The sequence below is a fragment of the Danio aesculapii genome, chromosome 16, assembly GCF_903798145.1.
Source record: "Danio aesculapii chromosome 16, fDanAes4.1, whole genome shotgun sequence".
Lineage (NCBI taxonomy): Eukaryota > Metazoa > Chordata > Actinopteri > Cypriniformes > Danionidae > Danio > Danio aesculapii.
Window position 1 is genome coordinate 24,526,145 of NC_079450.1, and position 27,343 is coordinate 24,553,487.

The following is a 27,343-nucleotide window of genomic DNA, read 5'->3' on the forward strand; positions in this document are numbered from 1 at the left end:
GACAATTTGTGTTACAGTAAATCATTAATTGTAAAGCGTCACTATTAGCAGTTTACAGGTGCAATAGTTCAGTTTGAAAGCAGCAGGACAAATAATTCGGAATGAACCATTTTTATTGAAAACTTGAGGGAGAAGAGAAAGAGCAAGCACTGCCGAGTCCCTCCACCTCTGAGAGGAAACAGTTTAATCTTCCTCTTCATCATCACCGCCTCCACCACCACCCTGGGCCTTCTTGGCGTTCTTTCTCTTGACACGGCCAGGACGGCCACCACCATATGGAGAGCGGAGGGAGAAGTCGATGTGTTTCTGGCTGTCCAGCCTCACCACAAAGGAGGGGATGTTCACAACCTGCTTACGCACCCTACAGAGAGAGAAAAAAAAAACTTGTAGAAAAAGGTCCACAGAGAGATTTTAGATGTCAGAAGTAAAGCTGCTGATCTCGAGGCCTCATTGACGAGGAATTCTTGACACCACTGAACATCTGACAGTTTTTAGCTTAATCACTGGCCAAGAGAAGTGCAGCTTTATTTCAGTTAAGATCTGCCAAAGTGCCCATGTACATTACCTCAGACTGTTTCGTGCATTAAAGCGCCCCAGACTTCATGGCAAGGTTTAGATTTTTGGATTACAAGCAAAGGTATACGGTTTAATCACCGAATTGACCTTGCAGAATATTTCACTCCACCTCACCGGGAGGAGTTTAAACATGGTCAGCTAATAAAAGAGGAAGAAAGCCTCAACACACGAAGACAATCAGGATAACCAATATACACATACCAGGAAATGAAAGTTAACCCTCTGGGGCATTTGGTCATTGACAAATACTAGCTTTATTCTTTTGAATACGACCATCTAAATCATCCAAAACTTAATTTAGCCACAAAAAAAAAAAAAGTGGGAAAACATTTACTAGCCGTTTGGTACTGCATCCACAGTTCAGACCCATTTCTTAGATATCAAGCTCAAACGTCAACCAACTTTGGTAAGACCACATCAGAAAAACATCATGTCAAAGACTTCATATGTCAGTTCTTTAACAAGCAATCTGCCATAAAATAAAAATTAAGTTTCAAGATAAATTATATGTTCTTTGCACATGTCTTTAGCAAATGACCAATAATAAGTACTATAAAATCCTCTAAAAAGTCAAACTAAGTTAATTCATGTGACTACAGAAAAAGCAGCACCAGAGGATTAAACATTTCAAAATCCTGTTCTATTTGGGTTTTAAACCTGTGCTTCCTAACCCTTACCGGATGTGCCTCTGACGAATGAGCACACGTGCATGGTGGATACTCTTGGCAAGGCCAAGCTTGAAGACCTGAGTCTGCAACCTCCTCTCCAAGAAATCCTCCACTTTCAGGCCCAGAATGTAATCGAGCTTCATCTTGCCCTCATCCAGTACTCCAATACGCACCAGACGCCTGAGCAGAGCATTACCTTAAAAAAAATAATAACGTTGAGCAAGTGTGATGAAGAACCAGCAAGGATTTATCAGCAGATATGGCCTCATTGACGAGGAATTCTTGGCAACACTGACAATCTGACAAGCATTATTTTAATCATTGGCCACCCAGTCTGAGATGGCAATCACAATTCAGTTACCTTCAAAGAGACGCTTTGGATCCTTCTCATCCAGAGTGAGCAGCTCTCTGGCAGCCTTGCGGATTTTGGCCAGAGTGAACTTCACCCTCCAGACTTCTCTCTTATTCCTGAGACCATACTCACCTGTGGCAGGTAAAGTCAATTGTTAGACATTTTAGGGAGGGAAGAAAAACCACCAAACAAAAAGGCAATCATGATTTTATTTTTTTACTTTGCCCTCACCAATGAGTCTCAACTCCTGGTCAAGACGTGACTTCTCAAAAGGACGTCTTGGGGTGACGTATGTCTTACTGCAAACCCAAGTCTTGGCGACCGGCATGGCGACTTACTGACGCCTGGGGGAAAAAAATTAACAACTTTTAGTTTGCAAAAAGGTGGACTCAAATTTGTAAATCAGCAAACCTGAATGTAGTACAACCGTAAATGTGCTAAATAAAAGGTGAACTGTGTATTGTACGTGAAACGTTAATTTAAACGTATAATTTATCAAGCATGTATAATGCGTTTGACAAAGTAAAATTTAAGTCAAGTTAAAAACATACCATTAAAGCTAACGTGCAACGTTAACCCGGTGACGTTATAGCTTTTACCGATCTAACATTGTAAAGCGCTACCTTCTAAATAAAACATCGTACAATGTTACATACATCCTCACATTTTAACTTGTGATCTTTATATACATTAGCGATCACGAGTCATTTTCCTATGAAGAGGTAGCACGCGGTTTAACGTTACGGCTAGGCCTGAGCGCGCCTTGTGGGAACACGTTGACTGCAATAAAGCTCGTTTCTCTGCATTATGTGCTCTGCTTTAGAAATTAATACGTAAATCTGTTCCTTTATGTAACATAACCTTAATAAATGTTTCATCGTAAATGTTAAGAGTTCTGCAAGTACAACTTTATAGCATAAAAAGAGACACTGAAGCCGCCATTACCTGTCCTTGTCAGGCTCGAACACTAAAGAGGGCGTGCATCCGGCCTTCCTGGAAATTTATACCCATCATTTAAACTACAGAACCCACAAAGCTTTGCGTCTACGGTTTTCAGGGAAAGCTTTATGAGTGATTTTGCTTCCCTCTGTTGGCCACTTGAATAGATGCGTATGGTCTAAAAGCGCATATTTATTCAGAACTGGCCGAAGGTGAGACAAGTATTGTATTGAATATCTGTGTTTGCTATTCAAGTGAATCCGGAAATCTCATAGTTACTACGATATAATGGCCAAACGAAGTCATATTTACAAGTAGGAGGGCTGGCGAGTTTTGACGTTGGTGCTGAATGATTCAGTTATGTTAATGGTCTGTTCTGTTTCTAATGTAAAACCATTTTATTAGATGTGTGCCAGGAGGAAATGCATTTTTTCTATTATATTAATATACACTACTGTAGATATTTTAGGGTTTCTAACATTTCGTTTTAAAAGATCTTAATTTAATTCTATTTAATATATTGTTTAAGGCTTAAGTGAGTGTTTGGCTAAAACAAGGACAAACTTCTGTCAATAAAGTGTATGAAAATTCTTTTTCAGTTTAAATGAAGTTGATTTCTAAAGTTTTCTAGAGTCCAACTGGCATATTTGTTCTTGTTTTAATAATAAACTTGCTTTATTTTGATTAGTTTGACAGAATACAAGACAAACCTTCAGTTTCACTGATTAAATTAACTCAAAAATAACTCGCAGTGACATCTTAAAATACGTCAGTGTCATTGATTAATGATGGACACCAGTAAATTGTTCTGTTCTTCCAATAATTTTTTATAAAAGCTGCTTAAATACTCTGCTTAAAATTTAACTAAAATTTAAATTAACTCTGCTTAAAATTTAACCATAAGGCCTAGTCCTAACCTAAGCTTAGCCCTAGTGAAACCTGGTCTTGTTGTAATGTGGAATTAACACATTTTCTTTAGAAAAAAACACTAAAATAATGATAAAAATGTCACATTACTGTTTTACCCCTTTTTCAAGCCTTTTGTGTCCCCAGAATTTGTCTGTAAAGTTTCAGCTCCAAACACCCATTAGATTATTTATTATACCTTTCAGAACATCGGGATTTTCTGCTCCGAACACAATGTAGCTGTTTTTGTTGCCTGTCCCTTAAATGCTGGTTCTCCTCACCCACTGTTCCCACGTGCCTATCAGAGTGTGCCTCAATCTTCACCTCGGCTGCGTCAGATAAACAGCACAGTGACAGACATGCAGGAAGCAGATCTCACGTAACGTTTGTGAGAAATACTACAGTAAGAACTTTCCCATGATTACTATTTGATGTATTTGTTGTGGAGTTGCAACGATGAGTCACACACAGTGTCGTTACAAAGTTCACGCAGACACACACACAGCGGACACACACAAACACACACAGTACGCACGTTTGACTTTGCACTGTTTTTGCAAGCAAATGTGAGAGGATACACATTAATATCCACTGCTGTATGGATATCTGTTATGTTAATATACAAAATAAACCTGATTTAAGGTCCACAAACCGGGATTGAAGTGTCTTCTTTTATAATTAATAAAAGTATAAGAATTTAAATCTTTTAATCACAGTTGCTTTGTGCACATCCTGTCTTGTTGATATCATTATATGCGTTACTACAGAGACATGTTAATACGTGGCTGTCAATCAATTCAGTGGGTGGGTAAACCACACTCCTACATCACGTACAATTCAAAATGGGAGGGATTTGAACTATTTTAACGTCAGGAAATTTCAAAAAAGAGAATTAATGTCTTTATATCACCCCGATATGACTGTGGACACACTATACCTACACACAGTTCTGTCCAAACAGCTTCCAAAAGATGATTTACATTATAGCTGCCCTTTAAGGTATTAAAGATGGTTGAAAAGTTGTATTTTTCAACCTTGAAGTCAAAACACTCCAGTCTGTGGTACCTGTATATATTTTAGACTTTTGATAAAGCCTTTATTTGTCTTTTTCAGTGAGCCACGAAAAGTGACATATACATTACTTGCCTGTTAATTTCTATTGCTGATACCAGAACAACTAAAGGAGGGCTATTTATAAAGGAGTGTAACACAATTCTGAGCATGTGTTTCTGTCTATCAAACATCTCCAGCGACACACACACACACACACACACACTGTGTCCCCTGGAGATCTTTCGGCACTGATCTCCTCTGCCATTTGTGAGACAGACTAACTCGGCACTCTCAACTTTATAGAGCGTCTTATATTTGCTGTTTTTTATTCATATTCGTTTATCACCTAGAAGTTGACACCAGTGTAGAGCATTTCAACTCACACGTCTTCTTCTTTTCTTTTTCACACCTCTGGATCTTTTTTCCTTCTCTGTTTGGATCTTAAACTTTCTCAGTCTGGTTCTTTCTTGATTCCGAGAGCTCTCCTTCCCCTCTCTCTTCCCCTTGGTCTCCCGTCCCTTTTAGCTGTTCCTTTTTTCTGTGCTTTTCTCTGGCTATGCACCATGTTGTCTTCTCCTACTGTGATCCTTCAGCCCTACGGACTCCCAGTTTACCCTCAGACGGCCTCCTGCTACCCCAGCATTGTTCAGGTAAATATACAAATCTACCTTTATATGTATCTACTTTATTATTAGTTTTATTTTAAGGACATTTTTTACTATTATATATTTTTTATTTAATTAGTATATTATTCATTTAATAAAAATATTAAGAGCAATTTAAAAACAATTATCATACACATTTTCTATTACATGTCTGGTAAAATGCTGAATAAACCAACCAATCACTGGCCAGCAAACAATTCATATATCAACTAAAGTGACATCCACCAATGGGGCATGAAATGTGTTTGTCAGTGAAGGACGCTGCGGTTAGTTATATTTGTCCCTGCGAGGTGGCCTACTGAAAACAGGTTCAATGCATGCTTGAGTGTGTGTGTGTTGTATGTTTGTGTGAGTGAGAGAGAGAGAAAGAGAGAGAGAGAGAAATTCCAATCCTGCTGATAAACGGTGTGCCTGCTCTTTCTCTCTGTCACACTCTCTGTATTTTTAGTTGGTTTCTCTCACTGCAGATTTCCTCACACACACACAGAGATTACACATTTAGAAATAGATGTTGACTGTCTGATTGCCTCTTGACTCTATCTAAAGTGATACACAGCAGCAGATTATGTCATGTAATGAGTAGGACTTAACACAGAGAAATTTTCGTAGTTGTGTCCACTTATTGGCTGACTATGATATCCAACTGTCATATTAAACATATGAGTGAACAGTTTTGATTTTGATTTGTCAACATAATGACATTTTTAGAAAGGTTTTATTTACCCTGACAGTCAAAATCATTGTTTGTTGTCTCTAAAGTCATTAAGTTGATGGTTTTTGAGTGTACTTTGGCTTCTGTGTTTGTGTGTACATTTGTTTACTGATGACATTTGTGTGTAATTTTGTTTACTGATGAAACAACAATTATGTTGCACAATGCAAGAATTATGAAATAATCCCTAAAATAGACCATGATATAAAGCGGTTTGTGTTACCTTACAATAAATATTAAACTAATATTAAATGGCTAATAAATAAATAAAATATATAAATAAAAATATTAAATATTTATATAAATAAATAAAAAAATTGCATGGTGTCGTGTCAATTGATTTTGTATCTGTCAACTAAAATTGTGTTTGTTCATTTAAATAAAGCTAAAATATTATTAAAAGAAAGACTTAAAATGTAAAAACAAACTTAAATTATTATTTCTGATCAATTGGCATGACAGAACTAGCCTGATAAGGATGATTATAATCAACTATTAATTTATTAATTAAGCAAAAACTATGAGCTGCAAGTCTGTTAATAATTCCAGAATAAACTTAATATCCCTTAAAACAAAATTAAACCTGTACAAAATCTTATTTGTTAGACAGAGACACTTTTGTGCCTCTAATGTTGGCCCGTCGAATGTTAAATGGATCCAGTCCCTGTTCACTGAAAACAGAGTGACGTAACAATAATACTTTATATGGATATCAATACATGAACTGGCCAATAATTTATAAAAAATAAGAAATGGTATTGACCTGTCCTCATAAATGTTACAACACCATGTTCATTCATTCATTTTTCTTAGGCTTTGTCCCTTATTTATAAGGGGCAGTGAACCGCCAACTTATCCAGCAAATGTTTTACACAGCGGATGCCCTTCCAGCTGCAATATAATACTGCATACAATACTAATACACGCTCACATTCACACACTCATCCACCACTCCGTAACTTTCCAATTTACCTATAGCGCATGTCTATGGATTGTGGGGGAAACCGGAGCACCTGGAGGAAACTCACGCCAACATGGAAAGAACATGCAAACTCCACATAGAAATGCCAACTTGTTCAGTAGGGACTCAAACCAGCGACCTTCTTGCTGTGAGGTGACAGTGCTAACCACTGAGCCACCGTGCCACCCAACATCATGTTAATAATACAAAATTACACTGCTTTCAATAAAAATATGCTGATGAAAATGTAAGAAACTGGTTGCCGGGCAGATGGTTTAGCAGACATTATGTAAAGACATCTGATAACAGAAAGCCGCAACTGGCTAATCAGAATCAAGTATTCCAAGAGCCTTGTATTACATGACTATACAGAACATAAGCAGTTCTTGTCAGCAGTGTGTGTGTGTGTGTCTGAATGATCCTGCAGCTGTCAGATCAGGCACCTGGCATCCTGCCTCTGATCTTTCACCCCAAACCTGACAGCTGAAGGGCTCAAAGCTGTCAGTGCGGCTGAAAAGACATTTTATCTGCTAGACAGAGGTGTTATTTTAATACTCACACAGTAACCAAAAAAAAAGTATGAGAAACAAAAGAGTTTATGTTCAGATCTCGCAAGATAACTAACAAGTAGGAATAATAAAGGATTCTAGCAGCCTACGTTTTGTAGTTGAATCAAATAAACTTTTTCTATCTCAACTTACATTTCTCAACTTACATCAGTCAAACTACTCTGAAAAAAGATTCAAAGATGATTCGCTGGATTTACTAAATATTTTTTAAGTTAAGTGGTTGTAAATAATTTATTTGGGCTGAATTTAAACAAACAAATTAAGTTGAACATTACTAAATTTAATGTTTGTTTAAATTCATCATATATAAATTGCAACAAATGAACAAAATTCATTTTTTTCAGTGTATGTAAGTTAAAATAAGTTAAAGTAACATAAAAACATGTGTTGACATTACATTTTGTCATATAATTCATTTTTTCAGTGTGGTAACTAGTAGAAAGTGCTTGAATAATTAAATCGTGCTAATGATTGTTCTGTATTTCCTCTGTCTTACCAGAATATGGCCTGGTATTGTACTTAATTTATTCTGTTACATAAATATCTACACAAATGTGTGGTTTCTTGAATAAATATTTCAAAGCCTAAAGTCTAAAGGGAACTCAGAATGTTGCACTAGTCCTGCATTTATAATTGGGATCTTTGACTTGTTCTGTGGCCTGCAGCAATGCAACACTTGTTTTGAGTTTGAGTCAGCGTGTTGTAGTGTTATACTTTCACAGGTCTGACAACACCTGTTTACATCTCATAAATTTTTAACCAGGGTGTCAAGTCGCACATTTGGTGTTTTAAAAAAGGAATGACAGTAAGATATGTCATGTTTTTGTAAATTACTGGTAATTGTGTGGTATATATAGTGGTGTATATATATATCTCAATGCTGAATCATGGCTATGATGACAAACAGACACCAATGTAACATGATACTTTTGTTTCTGCTGGAGAAATCTGAGTGTAGTGGTGATATTTAATCAGAGCTGTGTCTCTCAGTGTCTGTTTATCAGCAAAGTCTAAATTTACCCTGCCTTATCGGCCCTGTGAACCGGATGATAATGAGTAAACAGAGAAAGTGTGTGTGTAAAGAGCTTCTTATCAGTTGTTATAACTTTGTCTATTATTTGGCATGTACAGTAGTCTTTTATTTTGCACTTTTGGGTGGTAGACAAAATAATTTATTTCATTTTACAGTTTCAAACAAGAGACCTAAGGTTTTGTGTGCACAAAACATGTCACAAAATAATTATTCTGCGTAAAACACCTAGTTTGTATTTGAGTGAATGTATAACTTCATGTATAATGTATAACTTCAACTCACTGTGTTTGGATAACATTAAATAAACTGTTATTTTAATCTGTTATTGTAATCATACCCGTTTTACTTGATCTATATGACACACACTGCATACTTCAGTAGCCATAGATATCTTGTTAGTCTGGTTTAAATAACTCACTGGGATTATATTCCATTGTGCATTAGATCACTAAGGTTTGCTAGGGTTAGGCTTGACTGAGAAGAAACACTGAGTTGTTTGTATGAAATGATCAACTTTTATTCAAACAGATGTGTGTGTGTGGCGTGTGTTGAGTGTCTGGAGAGTAGGTGGATGAAATGGGTTTATGATTGACATGAACAAATGAACACAGCTGGTGTAAAAACACCCCTTGAGGCCGGTTTGCTACTCTGTGATTGGTGGAGGTGAGGGACTTATGGTGGGGTGGGCGGGTGAAAGCTCTGCATTAAAGCATGCGTCAGCTGTTGGTGAGTATTGGGTCGCCTGCGGAATGCACTGAAGGGGTGAGACACATCATTTATACTACATTTATACCACTCATTTCATTCACAGTGTCTTTATGTGATGTCTGAGATGCTGGTTTAAGTCAGTGTTGTGTCGTGTTAATGATCTGTGATGTGCAGTATCTGTTTCTGCAAGTAAAACAGTTCCTGTATGTTGGCTTTGTTAGGAAAATTATTTGGTAAAATGTTTGAATGCATATTTTAGCTAAATTCATGGATTTGTTGCAAATGCTTCTTTGGTCTACTGTATTATCATATTTTAAATATTCATATCTATTTTATAGCTTTAAATTAAATATATACAATGCCAGTACAGAGTTATTTACAATTGGGGCAAAATTATTAGGCCTCCTTTGCATTATTTACTCTTTTTCAACTACAACTCAAGTAATATTGAATGAATTAAGGACATTTTCAAGGTATTTCCTATAATATTTATTTATTGTTGTTAAAAAACATTTTAAGGTCAATATTATTAGACCCCTTGAGCAATATTTTTAATTGTGTTTAAAACAAACCATTTTTATACAATGACTTGTCTAACTACCCTAACTTGCGTTGTTAACCTGATTAACTTAGTTAAGCCTTTAAATGGGACTTTAAGCTGAATACTAGTATCTTGCAAAATATCTACACTGTAAAACCCAAAAAGTTAAGGCAACTCAAACCGTTTAAGGAAACCGATTGCAACAAACTATTTAAGTTCAAAAACTAATCTTAATGAGTACTGTGAACTTAATCCATTTGAGTGAACAAAGCAATTTGAGCACAGTAACACCCGATAAATGAAGAGAACTCAAACCAACTGTGTACTGTAAAACCCTATAAGTTAAGGCAACTCAAACCTATTGAGGAAACCGATTGCTACAAACCATTTGAGTTAAACTAATCTGTATGAGTACTGTAAATTTACTTCATTTAAGTTGAAATAATGAGGTAACTGATGAACTCATTACCTTCAACACTAAGTTCAAACCTCTTTTCAAATGAGTAGAATTATCTTTTTGTAAATTTTGAGTTAACTACACTCATTTCATTTGATAAAGTTGATTGTTGGGTTTTACAGTGCAGTAACATATGTACTGTCATCATGGCAAAAATAAAAGAAATCAGCTATTAGAAATTAGTTATTAAAACAGTTATAAATTAGAATGAGATTAGATGTGTTGAAAAACTCTTTAGGGGGGCTAATAATTCTGACTTCAGCGGTATATAAAACGTGTTTAAAGGTGCCATAGATTGCTTTAATACAACATGTTAAATTGTGGTTCAGGTCAGTGCGAAAATTGGCAAAATAATCTGCATTTAATTATCAGACTAGTCTAATTATTCTCTAATTACGATATAATAACTGTTATAAAAAAAAATTTTTGTTTGTAAACTGCTTCTCTCTCTCTCTTTCATTATAGGGTGCTGCTGCCCAGGAGGCGGGGCCAGTCAATGGTGATCCTTCACTTCCTCAGGTCTATGCCCCGCCCCCTGCATACCCTCCACCTGGACAAGCCCCGCCCACACCTGCTGCCCGACTGCCACCCCTTGATTTCAGCGCTGCTCATCCAAATTCAGAATACGCAGATCATCATCAGCTGAGAGTCTATCAGGGCTCTCAGCACGACGGGACGGAGTCTATAACTGCCAGTAACACGGTAAGACTGATCACCTGATCAATAACTGACTTGATAAGAATATAATCTTCAGTCAACACGGGGAGGTATATGTGTAGATATAAAGAAATAATTTGAAATAATCTGAAGTGAAAAAACAACCCAAATTAACTGAATAATATGATTTACTTGCAGTCAAGCAGGGTCAATCTAAAAGTATGAAAACTATATGGAAACATTGTTCCTGTATGTAGCAAAATCAGTGTCTATTTGCATGTATTTGCATCAGAGAAGGTATGTAAATAATATATAGGCAGATGATATATAATCATGCTCTGGTCCTCTGGGATCTCCTGTTTGAGCTAAAAATATCTCTCTAATGCCCTTTGCACATCCTTCCTTTGCCTTGTCCATGTATGGACATTCAGCTGAATAGACAGTATAGGAGACTTATTATGAAAGCAGGCCTTCTTCCATTTCCACTTTGTGCTTCTCTTTTTAATGAGTGAGTTGTAGTCTTAAATGTTTATAAATAAAAAAAGCTTAATTTCAGTGACAAATTAGAATTTTATGTTGCAGGGAGCTTATACTACATTAACTCTTAATGTCATTTATAGTATTTTTATTTATTTATTTATTTATTTATATTACATTTAATGAAGTGCAGGAGTTTCCAAATGGAGTCAAAAGGCTCAAAAGCTCCAAGGACCACACGGTGGTGCTTGTGTCTGCAGAATATTGTAGAGAAAAAGGAAGCCTTGTAGCATTAACGTCCATATATATATATATATTTATTATGTTAAAATATTTAATTGCATTTTTAGTTTAGTTTAACATTAAGAAATATTTCTATTAGATTATTATTATGACAATTATTTATGTTTACAGTTTATTAATATTAAATTTTTATGTTATTGTACCTGTGAATATACTTAACTGTGTTGAGCAATTGTTTATTTTTTTATATTTTGACTTTTGATTATTGGCCTTTTCAGTGATAAACGCAATTTAGATATCTTTACTAATGTGTTTTTTAAAGGGATAGTTCACCCAAAACTGAAAATTCCGTCATAATTTACTGACCTATTTACTTGTTTCAAATCCATTTAATTTCCTGTCTTCTTTTGAATACAAAAGAAGATATTTTGGTGAAAGCTGGAAACATGTAACCATTGGCTTCATTTGTATTTCCTACTATGGAAGTCAGCAACACGGTGGCTCAGTGGTTAGCACTGTCGGCTTACAGCAAGAAGGTCGCTGGTTTGAGTCCCTGGGTCAGTTGGCATTTCTGTGCGGAGTTTGCATGTTCTCCCTGTGTTGGGGTGGGTTTCCTCTGGGTGCTCCGGTTTCCCCAACAGTCAAAAGACTTGCGGCATAGGTGAATTGGATAAAGTAAATTGACCCTAGTGTATGAGTGCGTGTGTGAGAGTGTATGGGTGTTTCCCAGTACTGATTTGCTGTAAGGGCATCCGCTGTGTATAATATATGCTGGATAAGTTGGCGGATCATTCCACTATGGCGACTCCTGATGAATAAAGAGACTAAGTCGAAGGAAAATGAATGAATGAATGAACTATGGAAGTCAATGGTTACAAGTATTCAACTTTCTTGACAATATCTTCAATAGTGTTCAACAGAAGAAAGAAACGTAAAATGTTTTGGACACACTTGAATGTACTTAAAATGTACCTTTTATTTTTGGGTGAACTATCGGTCGCACTTTATTTTGATGGTCCGTTTGTTGAATTTAAGTTACATTGCAGCTACATGCCGACTAATTCTCGTTCGATTATAAGTAGACTGTTAGGTTGTGGTTAGGGTTAGTGTAAGTTGACATGTACTTGCAAAGTTTCTTATAGTCAATTAAATGTCTGTTGAAGAAGCATATCAACAGATATTAAGCAGACAGTCTACTAATACTCAAATGGACCATCAAAATAAAGTGTTACCGAACACTTTGAGGCACTAGCACTGAGATGTAACTCAAAAGTAAATATATCCTTTAAATACCAGTCTGTGAGTTGCTTAAATATTATCTCTTTGACCTGTGCCACAGGCTGATGTTCTTTGAACTCTGTCACCATTGAAATGTATGATTGTTATTGTAATGTTTTGTGGGGTATTGCTAATAATGTCTCACTGTCGCACTGAGCACACTGTGGCAACAATAACGTGCTATTTTCACTATGAAAGTATCTGTTACCTAAAAGAGGTTCATGAAATGAGTTGTGTCTTTCTCTGTCACACCATCTTCTATCCACACTGCTTATATCACTAGAGAACGCCAGATTTTGGGACAATGCGGCGCCACCGTGGAGGGAGGGGTCAAGGGGGGCGGTCAGACGGGATGATGACCCCTCCCCCCCATCTATGTTTTCCAGGTCCAGTCAGAAACGCACTCTGCATCGTGACGTGAATTCATCACATACCTTCCCATCACACCCTCCCTCAATCTGCCACTTTTCCCCAAATCCTTCCCTGGCCTGTGTCTCTGGATGAATGTGATGTTGATGATGATGATAATTCAGCAGTATTTCCTGTGTGACACGTGCTGTTGTAGTCTTTACAGCTAGCAATCAGCCCGGCCGGCTCAGAGTGAAGCATAACCACGATCTGTCTGCGTGTGTGGATGTGTATGTGTGTGTGTGTGCGTGTGTGTCAGTGTGTCTCTATGCGTGTTTCTGTTTTTTTAACTTCTTTTTCAATTAATCCCCTGCTCTGTTTTGTTTTGTTTCCAAAAATAACAGTAAATTGCTAAGTCATAGGACAAATTGCGTAGGCTGCTTGAATTCCCCATTTTTCATTTCCCTTTTTTTTGGGGGGGGGGGTCACTCGGTTTAATGTGCAAAACGTTCCTTGAATACTTGCCTTTGTTGATTCCCAATTTTTGCCTTTTTATAACATTCTCTGAATGCTAAAGAAGAGATTGTTTGTACAGATCACACTGAAAAATTGAGTTTAATGAGAAAACTAGCTATTGAGAAATTCTGCTTTTTGATAAACGCATTGAAAGTAAACAGATAAATGAAATTACACTTCTATGGATACACTAATATTGACATTTATAAAGTTAAATAAATAAAGTTAAACACCAAATAAATAAAGTTAAACACCATTGCTAATTAGCAATAAATGTACATTAAAATACACATTACGAGCAAAAATGTAAATGTTTAAAATGAAAATAATGTACAGAATATCATTATGATGGATAAACTGAACTTCAACTCTGAAAACTGGACTGACAGATTCAATTTACTAGAACTTCTATGTTACACTGCTTTGACACAATCTACATGGTAAAAGTGCTATAGAAATGAACATGAATTGATTTGATAGATGCACTGATGTGGGAACATTGGCTGTTACTGATAACTATGGCCAGACAGAATTTGTGGACATTTTTTGCTATTTCTGCGCAGAATATTATAAAAAAATCTTAGATTTTATATTATATTATATTTATTAGATTTAATCTAAAATATTAGATTTATGTGGAATGATTTTGGGTGTATAGTAACTAAATAATTGATTAAATAAATAAATATTAATAAATAATATATTTTAAACTTTTATTTCATATTTACAATGCAAATCCTATCAGATCTATTTATTTGGTAAAACAAGTCTCTCATATAATATATCTACCATATATCTACTAAAAGACAGAAATGATTACTTTACAAACTGTATTATAAGTAAATGATATGAATATTTTCATATTAGTCAATAGTATTACTGAAATTAATTAAAACTGAATAAATGTAAATTTACACACAAATGAATAAATAAACTCAATGATGGGCTCAAAATCTCCAGAGATTGCGTGTGGGCCTACTGATAACCAATGTCCAACTTATATTTGTAAGTTGATAAATATAAATCAGCCCTAATACATAAAAGACTGATAACAAAACCAAAAGGCAAACAAATACAGTGGGCACCTTTAAAACTTAGGAAGGAAACATAATAAACAGAATGCACCCCCTATACTTTCTGTCTATATTAGATCTATTGCTCTTTACTGTATGAACTTCACTGTATACAGTATGCCAGTATAACAGTCATTCAAGGATAACTTGAAGCAGAAATCATTTTTGCCTTTCTGCTTCCACTTTTTTATCTTTACAAATAAAAAACTGTCTCTGTCTGGCATACTCATTCCTAATGGCCATTCTTTTCATTTGCTTAACACTTTTCCATGGCTTTGAGATTCACATCACATGACTCGTTGTGCCCTCAAATTCCTTTTTAACCAAAATCTCTTTTGACTTTATTCACCATTTCTTTTTTCTTCCTTTTTTTAAATTTCTCGCTATGCTCGGCTACTGTTCTTCTAGCAATGGGCTTTCTCTTTTTAAAACATTTTAATAAAACCTTTTTGACTTCTTAATCCATTTTAATGGTAACCTGTTTTGTGCCTTTTGATGAAGGTAGGCTGTGCAGACATACGAACTGCATCGTGATGCATTGTGAAATAGTGGATGTGTTGGGTTTGAAGCACAAACTCCTATGTATTGATGTGCATGGGGGCATCTTATTGACAAACACAATAGGTGCAATAGGAAATACCGTGTAACCATGCATTCCATATGACATAATTTCAGGTCATAGTCATAAGGTTACATTATAATTATGCTAGCAATCTGGCTCAGTTTACAGATTGACTAGAGTTGACTGAAATTAAACTATGACTGTGCTCTACTTTCAATGCAAATTGGGATTTTTATGTCCATCTCTAACAGGCATGTATTTAGTCGGCTCACTAAAATGGGAACTTGATCACATTTCCTCACTTTTGCTTGAGAGGAATCACTGGATGAGGAATGCTCCTTTTGCGTTTTGTTGTGGTCACTTTATAAAACTAGTTTTCTCCCAATAAAATGTTAGACTGCTGTAAGCTTGACCAGAAATCTTACAATAGCATTCCTTTTTGTCATGACATGCATACTAATGTTTGTTCTGTGCTCTACACTTTCTTTCCTATCTCCCTCATAGGATGATTCTCTGGCACCCGTGACGTCTGACCCACAGTCTCTCAGTGTTTCTGTGGCCTCCGGTAGCGGAGCTGCAGGAGGAAGTGACGAGGAAGGAGGTGGGAAGGCTCAACCTAAAAGGCTCCATGTTTCCAATATCCCTTTTAGGTTTCGAGACCCAGACCTGAGGCAGATGTTTGGGGTAAAACAAATGCAATACTTTTCTGTCATTTAAAAAGATCACCCACAATATGAACATTCAGTTAATATTTACTCCTGACATCCCTCCAAACCTGGCAATGTTTCACTCAAGTGCAGTCCAAAACAACACTGGAGCCTTTGAAGGTCCCATGAAGTGCTTACATCTAAGTAATATGTATTATATGTTTAAATAAGTATTAGATGTTTGATGTAATCTCAATTGAAACATGAAGAAAGGGTGGGACATAGATTAGCTCCTCCCTTTAAAATAACACCCAATAGAGTTTTTTCTCACAGCTCTGCCAGTGGTTGAATGGTTAAGGCTTAAGCACATCAAATGAAAAGCAAATGCGAAGTGTTTTGAATGGGGGCGGGGCATGTCAGATACTAGAGAGCATTTGATTGGTCAATATTTGAAAAAAAAACTGCAGTATGGGCTGGCATGAACAAAATCGTTTTATACAGTTTTATAGTTTATAAGAGTTTTGTTACTGTTTTGGAGCACACAAACAAATAGATATCCTAAAAACTAACAATACTGAAACTAACATATAAAAATGTTTTATTTTAATTTCATGGGACTTTTAAGATTTCTGTGTATATCAGAGTATCATCTTCTGAAGTTTTTAAAAAGAATGAAAGTCGTACGGGTTTAAAATGAGAGCAGGTAAATGTCTGAATGCTCGTTTTTGGGTGAACAATTCCTTCAAATATGTGTATAACTGTTTAGTCATGATCTGTTTTTTGGTCTTTCAGCAATTTGGCAAGATTCTAGATGTGGAGATCATCTTTAATGAGAGAGGATCAAAGGTTTGTAGATTTCCATTCAGATTTGGCTGGTGATTTTAGCCAAAGCAACCTACAAATGAGGGAAACTGAGAATGTCTTTATATCCGTGTATGTTTCCGTGTGAAGTACTACAAAAAAAGATTGTATTATAATTAGATTGTTATTATAATTATATAATATAAGTAAGATTATATTTATAAATACTATTGTTAAAAGATCTAAGCATTGTATATGTATGTATGTATGTATGTATGTATGTGTGTGTATATATATATATATAAATATATATATATATATATATATATATATATATATATATATATATATATATATATATATATATATATATATATATATTATTATTATTATTATTATTATTATTATATATATATATATATATTTTTTTTTTATACATACATATATATCAGTGAATAGATAATAAAAGGCTGACCATGGGCTCGACCCAGGACTAACCATGAGCTCCGCATCGCAACCAATTATGCTAACAAAAAAAAAGGTTAATACCATCACTCAGGCTAGAGCACCCTCTACGAAGCATGCCTACGCCCTGAAGTGGAGTCTATTCACTGAGTGGTGCGCTTCTCGCAGAAAAGACCCCTGATCTTGCCAGATCAGTGTTGTGCTTTCTTTCCTTCAGGACAGGTTGGAGCGAAGGCTGTCGCCCTCCACACTGAAGATTTATCATGATGCGGGGGATGGCAGCACCGTGGGGAGGCATAACCTCATCATCCGGGTCCTCAGAGGTGCGAAGCGGATGTTTCCACCCCGCCCCCCTCTCATGCCCTCTTGGAATCTCACGGTAGTGCTAACAAGCCTATGTGGGGATCCCTTCGAACCACTCGACTCAGTATCCTTGAGATTTCTGTCCTTGAAGACAGCTCTGCTGGTCCCGTTGGCATCGATTAAGAGGGTTGGGGACCTGGAGGCCTTTTCGGTCAGTGACTCGTGCCTAGAGTCACTATCTAGGCACGAGTCTATGTGTCCAAGTTTATGTACCCAAGGTTCCTACCACGCAGTTTAAGGATCAGGTAGTGAGCCTGCAAGCGCTGCCCGCGGAGGAGGCAGACCCAGCCCTTTTATTGATGTGTCCTGTTCGCGCTTTGCGAATATATGTGGACCACACTCAGAGCTTTAGATCCTTTGACCAGCTCTTTGTATGTTACAGTGGTCGGCAGAAGGGAAGTGCCGTATCTAAAAAGAGGTTGGCCCACTGGATAGTGGATGCGATCTCCCTCGCTTTTCAGAGCCAGGGTGAGCCGTGTCCCCCGGGGGTAAGAGCGAACTCCACTCGGAGCATCGCATCCTCCTGGGCGTTAGCACGCGGCGCCTCTCTGACAGACATTTGTAGAGCTGCGGGCTGGGTGACACCCAATAGATTTTCAAGGTTTTAAAATCTGCGAGTGGAGCTGGTTTCCTCAAGGGTATTAGGTAACCCTTGGTGATTGAGGAAACGATTCGGTTGAGGTGTCGAAACACACTTGCTGAGTCATTCTCCCTAACCCGGAGATACGTGCACTTTTTCAGCTTTGTCAGTTCAGTTCCCCATTTGGCGAACCCTGCAGAGTTCCTCCGAGACCCCCAGCATCTGAATCAGCGGAGGAGTCAGGTGTTGGCCCGGTACGTTGTTGGCATGCCCGCTGGTCAGCCCGCGTTCTGGGTATAGGTGCCTGCTATGTGTGATTCCCTGCTGGCGATCCCATACACTCAATCAGCCATGGTTTAGTTCCCCCTTCTTAGACGGGCTCGTGTCTTCCCTCCCCGCTAACCATCCTTATGCATGTACTCCCCATCTCTGGGCTAGTCCACAGGTTGTCACCAGGTCTCCCCTCTTGGGTAGCAGGTGATCTCCGCAGTGTCCTCCCTATTGGGACTGAACGCTTTCCCAGCGTACTGTCGCATTAAAACCTTATTTTACTAGGTTATTGCGACTCCCCGAAAAATATAGCTGATCCTGAACAGGTAAGTAAGGTAAGTAAGGGCCAGGGGACATGTTGGAAGACTGCGTCTCAGGGCTTTGCAGGTGCGCTCGCTCTACTGCGTGGCACACCATTCGCCAGGGACGCGGTAAGGTTCTTTCATTGTGGCGTTTTCCATAGATTTTCCCCATAGTGGAAGTTTCCACATAGCATTGGAGTTCCCCATCCGAAGGGGAACGTTATGGTTACTAAAGTAACCCTTCGTTCCCCGAGGGGAGGAACGGAAATGCTATGTTCTTTAGCTACAACGATTGTCCCTTAGCTGTTGAGCGTGAAAGTCTCTTCAGCTAGAAAAGGATGTCGAGCATTGCACTAACCATGTCTTTATAGCATGACTGATTGTCATTGACGCCAGGTGTGCACGTAATGCTGCCAACTCATTGGCATTTCATTGGCCCGTCTTTCAGATGGTTGGTTTCTGACAAAATCCCCATAGTGGAAGTTTCCACATAGCATTTCCGTTACCCCCTCGGGGAACGAAGGGTTACCTTGGTAACCGTGGCATTCCTATTTCACAATGGAACTTTTGTACAAAATCTAATCGCATTTTTTAAAGTAAATATAGCTTACACTGATGTGAAACCTGTGGTTTGCCTTTGGGATTTCCATGTTTTTAAGCATCTTCTGTTATACTAATGTTTTCGTCCTTCTGCCATTCTGTTTGATCATATGAGCTCCTCGAAGCAATTTCAAAATGTGTATATATAAACGATAGAAAGAAAATCTAAAGTTTTAGTATAAAAGCCATTTTTTTATATTAATGCAAAATATAAAAAGCAATGTTTATCTCTTTTGGGATAATGACTAAAGACCAGTTGAAACTCAAACAACAGAAGCAATCAAAATCCACAAAAGATCAGTGCTTCCATTTCAACTCAATTAATTTCCATTTGTTTTCACTTTATTTGAGTTTCAGTTGAGTTGCATTTGATATCAATCTTTCAGGGTTTTGGATTTGTGACGTTTGAGAGTGCAGCGGAAGCAGATCGAGCCAGAGAGAAGCTCAACGGTACGATCGTGGAGGGAAGGAAGATTGAGGTATGACAATGATAAGTTGCTAATTTAGGAAGAATGGACAAATAAACAACTAAATGACTTTGCTTTCCCAGGTAAACAATGCTACAGCGAGGGTGGTAACAAAAAAGCCTCAGACGCCACTAGTTAATGGTGAGGCTCCTTTATAATGTTCTAGTCAAAATGTTAGGGGCCATTCACAGAGAACACTTTTTTGCAATCCACTTTGCTGTTTTCCATTGATTTGCTATGCAAATATGCACTAGCTGCTGGGCTGGATTTAGTTCTTATTCCATGTATGCACCAAAGTGTTGTTAGGCAGATGAAAAACCTGGTGAAAAATAGCTGTGAAAAGACATAGCTGTGAGGTGTTTAGTATTCTTCATTGTCACTGGGATTTACACTGGGTTTTGACACTGTTCAGATGCTTAATTTATTTGTCTGAAACGTGCTCTTGTATTCAAGACTAAGCACATTGTTAACAAGCCTCAGTTGTTGATTGTGAAACATTATTTTAGCTAGAACAAGAAGGGTCTCATACTGAAACTGTCCGTTAAACTGCTGCAACAAAAACAATGATGCTCTGAATGTTCTGAAACTAGTATATTAATAGCCATTGAAAAGTGCTGATTTGTTTGTTTTGAGATGAATGCTCTGCATTTATGCTTTATGCACAGGAGGAAGAAAAAGTCTTTCTCTAAATAATAAAAGGTATTTTTGTGGGAAAAACATAGAAATAATTTGTCTTTTCTTGTTGGATCCTATTGTTTGTATTATTCATTTTCTTAGTCAGTATTTTTTCCCTTTGAACAGTATGTATATTCAAATATAAAAATATCTGACAATGTGAAAATAAATGTTCAATATTATATAAAAATTATATTATTGCATTAGTTACATCTCATACAACAATAATATTAATATCAAAAATTAAATATAGATTAGGCCGGCACCGTGGCTCAGTGGTGAGCACTGTCGCCTCACAGCTACTGTAGAAGTCCCGGCTGGCCCAGTTGACATTTCTGTATGGAGTTTGCATGTTCTCCCCATGTTCGGGTGGGTTTCCTCCAGATGCTCCGGTTTCTACCACAGTCCATAGACATATGGTATAAGTGAATTGAATAAACTAAATTGCTCATAGTGTATGAGTGCATGTGTGATTGCGACAGTGTATGGGTGTTTCCCAGTACTGGGTTTTGGCTGGAAGAGCATCAGCTGCGTAAAACATTTGCTGGATAAGTTGGCGATTCATTCCGCTGTGGCGACCCTGGATTAATAAAGGGACTAAGCCGAAAAGAAAATGAATGTATGAATGATAAAAAAGCATGCCCTAAATATTGTATTCAAACAGTTGCCTAGAAGGCCTGTGCATAAGTTTTGACTATTGTTTTTTCATGCATGGCACAGCGCTTTAAAAATCATCATTATTCTTGCATTTTTTAACAGTTTCTTAAATTGTTCTCTGTGAATGGTTTTTTTTTTAGTTTGAAAATATATATTTTTTTAAAAGTTCCTCACTACAAATATCTCTTATTTGTAGCTGCCGGGTGGAAAATCAATCCAGTAATGGGGGCCATGTACGCCCCTGAACTTTATACAGGTTTGTGATTTAATCTTGGCTTTGATTATTGAAGTTGAAACAGGACAGACATTTGACTTTAGTGCATGCAGTTTGCTGTTCTGCCCACTGACTTTTGCTCTGGGTCTACTAGTTGCCAGCTTCCCCTATCCCGTTCCCACACCAACCTTGGCCTACAGAGGCTCTGGTCTCCGTGGACGAGGTCGAGCAGTTTACAACACAATCCGCTCCGCAGCCGCCGCTGCCACACCAGCTGCAGTGCCAGCCTACCCAGGGTCAGTCTCTCTCAATGGACAACTAATCACTATACAAGATAGTTCAGATAGATTAGTTTTTATTTAGTTTTAAAATATATATATCTGCAATTTTAATTACAATTTTTTTGAGGCATACATTTTTTTTCATTCCTCATGCCGTATCACACTAAATAGCTAGCACACCAATTGCTGCTTTTATTCATATATGAAACACAGTACTGTTATGGTGATTGCAGTACATGAAATTTAGATGAGACACTTTTTAAGTACAAATATTATAAACTGTAGGTGTAATTGTGTAAATAAAAAAGAAATATATATGTATACACGCATAGTCTATAATATTTGTACATTAAAAAATGAAACAATACACATATATAAAAAAATCTTTCCTATTTCAATGTCCTTTCTGTCCTTTTGTGTATATACCGAGAGTCCACTACAAACTCCTGTACAAACTATGTGTTTGCACACACTTGGCAAATAAAGCTTATTCTGATTTCGATTAAGTGATCTTAAACTTGTGTTAAATGTGAATTCGATATTTTTTATTATTTACTTTATGACAATATATAACTTGCATAGCATGCCTTATCTATCTGTCTTCTGCAGAGTGGTGTATCAGGAAGGATTGTATGGTGCTGAGGTCTACGTAAGTTACCAGTCAACTCTTACACATTTACTAGCAAAACCTCATTTGCATGGAGATTGCCCGGTCACAAGATTTGACTTACTGTAATTCACCTTCTGACTCTGTTTTCATAATAGTGGTTTGCCTGAACTGGCCACATTTAAAAAAAATGAGAAGCAGAGAATGTGACTAATTATAGACAGTCAGGATCCTATAGAATGCTACCAATACATGCAGTGTATTCTTGAAAAGTCTGCTAAATGGATGTGTTTGTTTTACCATTATTATCTTTTTAATTCCTCCTCTTTTTTATATAATTTTATATCATTTAAGCCTAACTTTTACTCCTTAAAATGGCCATGAACTGCCTTTTGATTTGGTCCTTTTTTTAAGTCCACTTAAAATGTTATCAGGATTTTAAAATTAAAGACATCATAATTTAGATGTAATTGGTTATTTTTTGCCCCCTTTTTACCCCCTTTATGAGAACACACTGTTTGTGTGGCAGATTGTAGACTCAGAAGTAAATATGACTAGCAGTTTTACATATAAAGATGTCCCTTAGATGGAAAGGATATCTGTGTGCCCAATAATTTAAACTTCTGTATGCATGTTTCACAACTCATTATAGAACAATTTAATAAAAACAGTGCTGCTAGGTTATAGATCCAATATAGACAGCCCAGCATCATCTTACAGTAAGTCTTTCTTTAAAAAAACAGTGCTGAATTATTTATAAACAAATATGTGATAAAATGAAGTAAACAAAGGACAAAATTGTTATTAAAGTGATCTGGAACGCTCTCTTTATTTAGTGTGAAACAGTGAACGGAACTTAAAAATGCAGTTATGTAGAAGCAGGCATTGATCTTCTTACGAGAAGGTGGAGTTTAACTGCATTTAAACCTTTGGCTCACACAAAAAATTTAATTCTATTAATATTTACTCACTCTCACGTCGTTCCTAATCCCAGAGACCTTTGTTCATCTTTGGAACACAAACTAAGTTTTTTTTTTTGGATGAAATCCTCCTTCTGATCCTCCATAGATGGTCATAGCAATGGTCACGACTAGAAAAAAAAGTCAAGAAATACTATAAAATATCATCAAAACAGCGCATGTGTCTTCAGTGACTTAATCCAAATATTATGAAGCTACAAGAATACTTTTGTGTGTACGTAAAACAAAAATAAAAATTTAATCTAACAGTTTCTTCTCCTCAGTGTCAGTGATGTATACCCCGAATGTCCGCACATAATTTTTTTTCAACAAAGCACAGGCGCATCCGTGGTATACATCAGAGGAATGACTGAGCTCAACATGCATAAATAGCACATCATTCTTGTGAATGTGCGCCCTATGACACTGAGGGAGTAAAATGTGTTGATTGAAGTCTTTGTTTTTGTTTCATGTGCATATAAATACAATTCTCATTCATTCATTTTCTTTTCGGCTTAGTCCCTTTATTAATCTAGGGTCGCCACAGCGGAATGAACTGCCAACTTATCCAGCACATGTTTTACGCAGCGAATGCCCTTCCAGCTGCAACCCATCTCTGGGAAACATCCATACACACTCATTCACACTCATACACTACGAACAATTTAGCCTACCCAATTCACCTGTACCGCATGTCTTTGGACTGTGGGGGAAACCAGAGCAACCGGAGGAAACCCACGCGAATGCAGGGAGAACATGCAAACTCCACACAGAAACGCCAACTGACCCAGCTGAGGCTCGAACCAGTGACCTTGTTGCTGTGAGGCAACAGCACTACCTACTGCACCACTGCTTCGCCTCACAATTCTCATAGATATAAATAATTATCTAAATTATCTAATGGATAATTTTCCACTCAACCACTGAAGGCGTATGGCCAGATCCAAGGATGATTTTAGATAGTATTGGAACTTTTGTTATTTATATAGACCAGGGGTGATCAAACTCTGTCCTGGAGGCCCAGTGTCCTGCAGATTTAAGCTCCAACTTGCGTCAACACACCTGCATGGATATTTCTAGAAAGCGTAGTAGAGCTTGATTAGCTGGCCCAGGTGTGTTTGATTGGGGTTGGAACTAAACTTTGCAGGACACCAGCCCTCCAGTGCCGAGTCTCCTATAGACCACAGTGGTCAAATTCAGTTTCTGGAGAGCCGCAGCTTTGCACAGTTTAGCTTTAACCCTAATTCAACACAGCTGATCAAACTAATTGAGTCCTTCAGACTTATTTGAAACCTACAGGAGAAGCTGCCATCACATTGCATTTTTCTCCCCATAGACTTCCATTCATACGAAAACGCAAGCTCGTGCAACAAGTTTTGCAGTTCGCTGCATTGCAAAGTTCAAGCTTGGTGAACTTTAACCTGCGAAATCGAGTACGAAATGTCTAATCATCTTGTTTAATCTCGCCCCTTTTCGCAGCGCCGTACGACAGAATTTCGCATGCTTAAACTCTAGTGTGACCGCAGCTTAAGTGTGTTGAAGCAGGGATGGAACTAAACTGTGCAGAGCTGCGGCCCGTCAGGAACTGTATTTGACACCTGTGATATAGACCAGTGCTGTCTATGGAGGATCAGGGAGCTCTCAGATTTCATTTAATATATCTTAATGTGTGTTCCCTAGACAAGAGAAGGCCTCAGGAGTAATTACCAACATCATTTTTATTTTTGGGTGCACCTATTTTGGTAGACTGGGTTCAATATAAGCTTGTTTTAAGACTAACAAGAAAGTTGTCAGTTCTGAACCATGTTTTCATAGTACATAAATGTGTTGCGTGTCAAAAGATCAATGAAATTTTGATTTCTAAGTGACCCAGTGACATGATTTCTCATGACTAGGGCCAGACAGAATCTACAGACATTGTTTGCTATTTCTGCTGAGAATTTTTTTAAAAATCAGCAATTTATGCACAATGATTTTGGGAGTATCGTCACTAAAAACTTAATATCTGAAATAAAAAATAATACCTTTAACTTTTATTTAATGTTTACAATGCAAATCCATCTAGATCCACTCATTTTGTAAACGTATATCTACTAAAAGACAGAAAATATGACTGTACAAACTGTATTAAAATAAATCAAATAAACACTTTCATAGTGGTCAATATTATAACTTAAATTAATAAAATAAATGGAATAATATCAGTTTACGCACATTTACACAAGTAAATAAATAGACTCAATGATGGGCTACAAATCTGGATTTCTGCGCTCGCAGATCCCGTGTCGACCTAGTCATGACCCCTTTAAATATACAGTTAATCTTTAGCCACAGTGTTATCATATTTATTTAAATTTATTTAAGTGTTTTATTAAGTTTCACTACACGCATGTAATGCAAGAGTTTAACCTTCACTGTTTATAGGGAGGATATCCAGCTACATATCGAGTGGCCCAGTCAGCCTCAGCAGCTGCAACTGCCACATACAGTGATGGGTAAGAGTCTATTCATCTGTCTGTCTTTATGTCTATCTATCATTTTAATTTTTGTATTTTTTATTATGTTAAGATACGGAAGAGTCTATGCCACTGCAACAGACCCCTACCATCACTCAGTGGGACCCACAACCACTTACGGAGTTGGAACAATGGTAAGTTAATAAGAACTGCAAGCATGTAGTTATGAGCAGATAAATAAAGCCGCTTGTCACTGCTGCTATGACAAGTCTCTGACTCATTCTGTTTGTTTACAGGCCAGTTTGTACCGTGGTGGCTACAACCGCTTCACACCATACTGATCAAAACAATTCTCTGGAAGTTGACTGTCAAAAAAACGAGACTTCCTGTTTAAATCACACTGTGCTGAAGATCTGTTTGAAGTTGAGACTGTAAATAATGACAATATTTATTTGGGGGGGATATAATACAACCTGAAATTTTGAATTATTATATTTAAGGATTTTTATTTAATTCCCAATTTAAGAGCCCACCTCCTCCCCCCTAACACTTATCAGACTGTCTAGCTGAATATGGTGTTGTTATCTGCAGTACATATAGTATAATCGTAAAAGTGCCATTATATGAATTTTATTATGTAAATTCTCTGGATCTGTCGCATTGTTTCGAGTGCTAATATACAGTTGAAAGACTCTACACTCTCAGAAATAAAGGTATGCGAGCTGTCACTGGGGTGGTACCTTTTCAAAAGGTACAAATTTGTACCTAAAGGGTCCATATTAATACCTCAAGGGTACATATTAGTACCTATAAAGTACAAAAGTGTACCTCTTAAAATTTTTAAGTACTAATATATACTTTTGAGGTATCAATATGGACCCTTAAAGTACAAATGTGTACCTTTTGAAAAGGTACCACCCCAGTGACACCTCGCATACTATTCCTGAGAGTGTAGAGAAACTTCCCCCAAACTGTCTCTGGTGTGTATAGGGCTGTGTGTTTGCTGGAGTGTCTTTGGTTTGTTTGAGTGTGTGCGTTTTTCTGCTGTCACATGCAATACTGTGAGATACAGCAATGGCACTGGGATGGGTGGTATATTTTGTCACAATGTAATCTACCTCCGAGCTAAACATCTCTTTATTCTAAAGTAATGCAAGCCTGTCATTTGTTTCAAAATCTTCAGAAATCTGCTGTGCTTTCAGCTCTTCATCTGCTGTTCAGCTTTATCTGGTCCTGTTACTGTGCTCTTCTCTGTTTCTTTTCTGCTGTGTGTGATTCTGATGTTTTTGCTTTTAACAATATAAGTTCTGTATTCCTCTTCCTGTTTTCTCTTCCTTACTTTTACTCCGAACAGCTGTGCTTTACTTCCCACTGTTTCCATTTTTGCAGTTTCTTAAAGGTCAAGTGCATTAATGCCTTAAGATCATAATAAAAGAATCATAATCATTTCACTTTTATTTAAAACACCTGTTTTATTTTTTATTAAAAGAAGTTTCAAACCAACTGCACTTTGCTTCTTTCTTTCTTTCTTTCTTTCTTTCTTTCTTTCTTTCTTTCTTTCTTTCGTTCTTTCTTTCTTTGGGAGCTGTCTGTGTTTCTCTCTCTTTTTCTTTTCCTTTTCCCTATCCTTTTATTTACCTTTCTTTCTTCAGTCCTTTCTTCCTATCTTTCTTTGCTTGATTTGTTTGTTATAGATATTTTCTCT

General features: G+C 37.1%; 2 protein-coding genes across 3 annotated transcripts; one reads left to right on the plus strand and one right to left on the minus strand.

Annotated features, from left to right (window-relative positions):
* Nucleotides 1–95: 95 nt before the first annotated feature.
* rps9 (ribosomal protein S9) lies at nt 96–2,602 on the minus strand. Its single transcript, XM_056475559.1, has 5 exons — nt 2,542–2,602; nt 1,828–1,940; nt 1,606–1,728; nt 1,254–1,440; nt 96–361 (listed from the first exon to the last, which is right to left on the minus strand). Exons 2-5 carry the CDS (start codon nt 1,922–1,924, stop codon nt 184–186), a joined length of 585 nt encoding a protein of 194 aa, XP_056331534.1. The 5' UTR covers nt 1,925–1,940; nt 2,542–2,602; the 3' UTR covers nt 96–183.
* A 2,111-nt stretch (nt 2,603–4,713) lies between these two features.
* On the plus strand, nt 4,714–27,141 carry rbfox1l (RNA binding fox-1 homolog 1, like). Of its 2 annotated transcripts, none has more exons than XM_056474996.1 (12): nt 4,714–5,144; nt 10,606–10,842; nt 15,799–15,978; nt 16,734–16,787; nt 19,709–19,801; nt 19,873–19,930; nt 21,318–21,377; nt 21,490–21,631; nt 22,226–22,265; nt 25,607–25,677; nt 25,751–25,832; nt 25,935–27,141. In XM_056474996.1, exons 1-12 carry the CDS (start codon nt 5,058–5,060, stop codon nt 25,977–25,979), a joined length of 1,149 nt encoding a protein of 382 aa, XP_056330971.1. In that variant the 5' UTR covers nt 4,714–5,057; the 3' UTR covers nt 25,980–27,141. The 2 variants fall into 2 exon arrangements, with proteins under 2 accessions (XP_056330971.1, XP_056330972.1); XM_056474997.1 differs by lacking the exon at nt 4,714–5,144 and adding an exon at nt 9,125–9,196.
* The last annotated feature ends 202 nt before the right edge of the window (nt 27,142–27,343 follow it).